General features: G+C 44.4%; 1 protein-coding gene across 1 annotated transcript in view; it reads right to left on the bottom strand.

Moving 5' to 3' along the window:
- Window positions 1–2870: 2870 nt before the first annotated feature.
- Window positions 2871–6274, bottom strand: part of LOC121916611 (tRNA modification GTPase GTPBP3, mitochondrial-like) — an 11621-nt gene continuing 8217 nt past the window's right edge. Inside the window, exon 7 of the mRNA XM_042441902.1 lies at window positions 2871–2939. Within this exon, the coding sequence (XP_042297836.1) occupies window positions 2871–2939 (69 nt within the window). The remainder of the gene's footprint in view (window positions 2940–6274) is intronic.

The following is a 6274-nucleotide window of genomic DNA, read 5'->3' as shown; positions in this document are numbered from 1 at the left end:
CATATAGAGCTCCTCCTCCTCTTGCTCCTTTTTTTCCTACACATCCCGGTCCAGGTGAAATGAGAATAATTCTCCCAAGTTATTCTGGCTGATTGGGACTTGAACCCAGATCCTCTTGAGGGTTTAAGAGCGGCTGGGCAATGCATCATTCCCAGAGAGGTGGTGAAATATCTTTTCTCTGGAGTTTTTTCAATAGAACCTAGAGATGGGAGATTGAGCAGAGTTAGACTGGATGGTCTCTGGGGACCTCCAACTTTGGATTCCAATCTTCTTCAAAATCTTTCGCTGGGCCACAAAACTCCACGTTGAATAAACCAGGGTCCGTGTTTCTCACACCCTAGCCCATGCAAGAATTTAGGGAGTTAAAAGGAGTATAATCCCAAAACTGTAAAACCACCATCGCTCCTCGGGAGGGCGACAACGTCCAGCAAACTGTTCCAACTTGCCCTTTACTTGCCAATGCAACAAATCCTGGAAGATGAGAGCGATCTCCTCGGGCCCCCACTTGCCCCGTCAGTTGCCCCAAGGTGCCGCCGGGCCAGACGTATTCCTCAGCAGCCAGAGCCAGATCCACCGGCCGGTACTGGCCGAAACGTCCCGAGGGCCTCCAGGCAACTTGGTCAAGCCGAGTTGGTGCCGAGCACGGGTGGGGCTGGGGAGCCAACCAAGGGGTCTCCACAACCTGTGGGCAAGATTAAAAGACGATTATGACGAGAGGTCGAGTGCACATACCGAATCTCTAGGAATCTCCTGTCCTCGCAGAGCAACTCTATGTTAGCATCCAACAGATGCGTGACTATAGAATCATGCTGGAGGACCACAAATGCTAAAAGAATGCTTTCTCTAGGAATCACTGGGATGCTGACCACAGAGTCAGCAGGATGGCCTAGAGAGACAGTCTCTAGGCATTCGTAGGTCCTCCAGCCTGATTCTATGGTCAAACTTCGGCAGAGTGTTGACCCAGAGTTGGACTGGAGGAGCTAGAGATGTTAACGAGAAAAGACTCTCTAGGCATTGTAGGTCCTCCAGTGCAATTCTATGGCAATGTCTAGTGGATGCTGACCATAGACTTGCGCTGGAGGACCATGAGATTCTAAGAAACACTTCCTAGGCATCTGGGGTCCCCAGCATTGATTCGTGGTCAACTCAGATGAATGTTGACCACAGAATTTGTGCTAGAGGACCTAGAGATTCCTAGAGAGGTGTAATCACAGGTAACATATAAGTAATTGGAAAATAATTATTTAAATAATTGTAACAATAATATAACTTGTCAAAAATAATATAATTAATGTGGGTTTCCACTGTCACATTAGTCCTGTGCCCCTAAACCCCAGCAAATGGGGAAGGCCTACAGTGTATGGAAACATAGTCCAAAATCTTGGAGAAAAAAATCCAAAACCAAAATTTTGTCCCAAGCATCTTTGATACATGAGATGCCCAGTCAACCCTTCACAGCAACACCCGGGACAGGCACCGCCCCACTATCCAACCAGAAATACAAAGTGGAGAAAATGTGCATCTCACATCCCTTCCCTGTGCAAAAATAATGTCAAAATTCAAAACATTCCATTCCCATTCCCTTCTCACAGGCGTGCCAGGGTGATCTGCCAACGTCCGCGAGAATGGTCCGATTCCCTCTCCGTTTTGCAAGAGAGTAAGCAGGTAGGGGGCAACCCCAAATGGGCAAAGGCCACCACGGAGACTCTCTTGGTCCTCTCCCTGGAGGAGGTCTGCTTTGTTCAGCACCAGAATGCATGGATGAGGCCCCTGGATGTTCCTTGGGCATCCACGATGCCCAGCAAGATGGAGGGCAGCTGGTCAGTTTGTTGGGACACTTCAAGCCGCATCCAGGACAGCAAGGATAAGATCGGCACGTCCACCTGCGGGAAGGAGAAAGGAGTCATCTGAGTCCAACAGACAACTACAAATCAAGGAATCGTAAAGTATAAAGAGACCGCAATGCCATCCAGTCCAATCCTCTTCTGCCATGCAGGAACTCTCCAATCAAAGCATCCCCATTGACAGATGGCCATCTGGCCTCTGTTGAAGACTTCCAAAGCAGGAGATTCACACCATAATCTCCAAGGAAGAAGTTGGTTCCTCTGTCGAACAGCCCTTAACTGTTAGGGCATTCCTAATTAATGTTGAAGCGGAATCTCTTTTCCGTTAGCTTGCATCCATTGTGCTATTGTGGTCCGGTTCTCTGGAGCAGCAAAACCAAGCTTGCTCCCCCCTCAAGTGACATCCCTTCAAAGTACTTTATTAAACAGGGCTCTCATATCCCCTCTAACCTTTCTCTTCTCCAGACTAAACATCCCAGATCCCTAAGTCTTTCTTCATAGGGCTTCATGGTTTCCAGACCCTTCCACCATTTTAGTCTCTCTCCTTGGAGCACATGGCTCCATTTCTCAATGTCCTTTTGAATGTTTTGCCCAGAACGGGATACAATATATCCAGGTGAGTCCGGACCAGAGCAGAATACATTGGCACTATACTTCCCTTGATCAGATACTATACTCTATTGAGCAGCCTAAAAATTGCATTGGCCTGTTAATGCCGCATCATACTGTTGACTCATGTTCAATTTGTGGTCGACTTGGACTCCTAGATCCCTCACATGTGGTCGATCAGTCAGGTGTCCCCCCATCCTATACTGTGCATTTCATGCCTGCTGACGTATTATTATTTCCACACTGGTTTAAAAGCCACAGCGGTAGCCACTGCCCTCCAATCCCACCCAGCCAAAAACCCATTCTGTCCCTTGTACCTTTGGCGGGCACGGCTGACGCACTCTTTTTCAATATGTCGCTGGTGTCCCCAGCCCAGCCAGCCTGTCACTCAGCACCACAGGGAATCCACCGATAGGTTCAATGTGGCCATCCACCACATCCCGGGTTGTCCCTGCCATAGGTGAAACAATGGCTGCGGCTTCTGGCCTGGAACAAGGAGGGGTGGGATGGAGAAGGGTAAGATAAGAGTTAGTTAGAGGGGTAAGATGCAGAGTATGAGGGACAAAAGGAATTAGAGGAGACAAACTTAGTTAAGAGGTAGAGGGGTAAGATGAGAGTTAGAGTGTGGAGGAGTAAGATAAGAGTTAAAGGGGTAAGGTACAGAGAATGGTAAGATGAGAAAGTTAGAGAGGTAAGATAAGAGAGAGGGTAAGGTAAGAGGAGAGGTAAGATGTGAGTTAGAGGAGAACGAGTTGGAAGGGTCAAATGAGATGTGAAGGGATAAGAAAGCAGATAGGGGAAAGAAAGGAGCTAGAGTTGGAAGGGCAAGACTAAGGTTAGCATTAGACGATTTTCTTACTATCTAACCAGCTAGAGTTTACAGGGGTACGTAAGAGTCCGCTCGGCGTGTTGAGGGCCATATCAGAGTTAGAGCTGGAGCAATTAAGGTAAGACTTAGCGTTAGAAGAGTAAGATGAGAGCTTGAGTTGGAAGGATAAGGCAAGAGTTAGTTAGAAGCGTAAGCTAAAAAGTTAAAGCCAGTTAGAAGGGGTAAGGTAAGGAAAAACCTAGACTAAAACCCCCTCTCTGCTGGTTCAGAGGAAAGAGGGCATCGTGGCCTTCCCAAAACCACAGCTTCCCCCCCCCTTGTTTAAAAGGAATCTCAGGCAACAGGAAAACCCCAAAGCCTGCAAACCCACAATTCATTCTCACATGAACAGCCACCAATAACAAAAACCCTCTGGGAAACGGGGGGGGGGGGGGGGAAGTACCCAAAAACTTAATCTATTTCCTAAAAATAACCATCAGCATGGCCCCGAGAGAAGGAGAGAGAGAGGAGATGAGAGAGAGAGAGAGAGAGAGAGAGAGCGAGCGAGCAAGGGAGAAGCGGCTCCTTTTGCAGGGATTACATTTTCTGTATAGGCATGTATTATACATTGTGATATCTATTATCTAAGGCCGTTGCACCAAAATAATGCGCTGGTTCGGTTACGGTTGCGCTGGTCTGTTTGTGCATGTTTCATGCGGCCTTTTTTTTAATGTGGTGTAATTTTTAGTGAGGGTTTAGTCTCACTTAATTTTGCATCTTGGGGACTTGAACTGTCTTAACCTGTTATAAACCAGTTTGGAGGATAGAATAAAATAAGTGTGGTGTAGAGGTTGAGCACTGGAGCAGGACTCTGGAGACAAGGATTCAAAATCCCAGTTTGGCTATGGAAAAATTCAGAGGATAGCAATATAACAACAACCAACATATTGTAATAGTGTAATTCTGTTTGTAACTGACTTTATGTTTACTTGAATTGCTCTTTTAAACTGCAAGCTGCTTTGAGTCCTAATTTTTGGGGAAATGGGACATAATGATTCTGCATGATGATGCATGATGACAATAATAATAACCAAGTTCTATACTTGCTTGCAGCCTTTGCTCTTTGTTAAAGCAAGTGTTAGTATTAGTATTTTATTATATGATCATCATTATCATGATATATCACACTATAATCTGCTCTAGTCAGAACTAGTGCGAGAAGTTTGCCAACTTGCAAAGCCGGAGAACCTGGGTCTGGAGAAGTTACTCTCAAAAACCAGCAATTCTAGCAATGTATTCCAAAAAGGTAACTTTTCCAAGCTTCGTTATTAAAACTTAGATCTCCCCGGCTGTGACTATGCGCCCCCCAGTGGCTTTCATAGAAAAAGCAAGTCGAAGACGGAATTCTGACATTTATTGCAAACGGAAATCCCAGAAGCGTCCAAAAAATCCACTTCTGAGAAATAACTGAATGGTTAAGAGTGTGAATGGCGTTTCAAGAGGCAGATTTTCCCCCCTGCGTCACCCCCCCTGTTTTCCCCATGATCCACATTAGTTGGACACACGCCCATCACCCACCCATGCAAGTCTCAAAGAATCTGCAAAGGACTTGATTGCATCAGGAAAACACTCCTGTTTCTCCAATAGCCTTTCAGTGGAAAAACTACTATTTTTCCTTCCCTGTCCTCAGAGCTTTCACCATAAAGCAGGATATAGCTGTTTTAGTATTAAATACGGATCATATCTGTGTAACAAAGCAGATGTCTCCCGGGCATTACTTCTCTATTGGAAAATTTGGCAGCAAAGGCAGGCAGAAACCGGAAAAAACAGGAGGAAGTTTTTACTTCCACACACAAAGAAATGTGTTTTCAACAATCTGTTCTTCAAAATTTATTATTATTATTATGAATATCAGACCCCATCATTTCTCTTAATAATGCCTCCATCATGCCATCACCCATCCCTTTAATCACCAATCCGTTAATCATACTCCATTATTCTCTTAATTATGGATCGATCCTGCCTTCATCATTCTCTTTAATCATGGTCTCCAGCATGTCGCTTCAATCAGCCTTAATAATCTCGTAATCATTCTCCCATCATTCGTTCATCATGCTCGCATCAGACCTTCATCATTCCTCTTAAAACTTGTCTCCATCATTCTAATCAAGCCAATGCTCTTAAAATCAGCCTCCAACAATTCCGTAAGCATTTCCATCATTCTTTCATCATGACCTCCATCATACCTTCAATCATTCTCTTTAATCATGCCTTCTCATCGCGTTCAATCATGCCTCCATCTTTCTCTTAACACATGCCTCATCATGTTTTTCATCACTCTTTAACCATTCCCTTCTCCACCCTCGTTCACAACTTCTCCAGCTGATGCTGCTAAAAAGACTTCCAGCAGGCAGAGAACGAGGAAGAAAATGGCAACAAGGTGACTGTGAAAAAACTTTGTGCAAAATGAAGGAACTTCTTGGTCAGAGGCTTTGAAAATAAAATACTGACAGGTTCAGAACGGGGGGAGAAAACCCATCCGTGTTTTGGAATGGAGAACCACTGGGAACGGGGTACGACCTTTACTTCACACACAAAAGAAATGTGTTTTTCAACAATCTTGTTCTTCAAAATTTATTATTATTATTAATCATACCTCCATCATTCTCTTTAATAATGCCTCCATCATGCCATCACCATTCCCTTTAATCAAGCCAATTCTCTTTAATCATACTTCCATTATTCTCTTTAATTATGGATCGATCCTGCCTTTCATCATTCTCTTTAATCATGTCTCCATCATTCTCTTCAATCATGCCTTAATCATTCTCTTTAATCATTCCTCCATCATTCTTTCATCATGCCTCCATCATACCTTCATCATTCTCTTTAAACTTGTCTCCATCATTCCTTAATCAAGCCAATTCTCTTTAATCATGCCTCCATCATTCTCTTTAATCATTTCCATCATTCTTTCATCATGCCTCCATCATACCTTCATCATTCTCTTTAA

This window comes from Sceloporus undulatus, chromosome 10, assembly GCF_019175285.1.
Source record: "Sceloporus undulatus isolate JIND9_A2432 ecotype Alabama chromosome 10, SceUnd_v1.1, whole genome shotgun sequence".
Classification (NCBI taxonomy): domain Eukaryota; kingdom Metazoa; phylum Chordata; class Lepidosauria; order Squamata; family Phrynosomatidae; genus Sceloporus; species Sceloporus undulatus.
The sequence above is the reverse complement of the archived record's forward strand: the minus strand, read 5'-3'. Positions and strand labels throughout refer to the sequence as shown.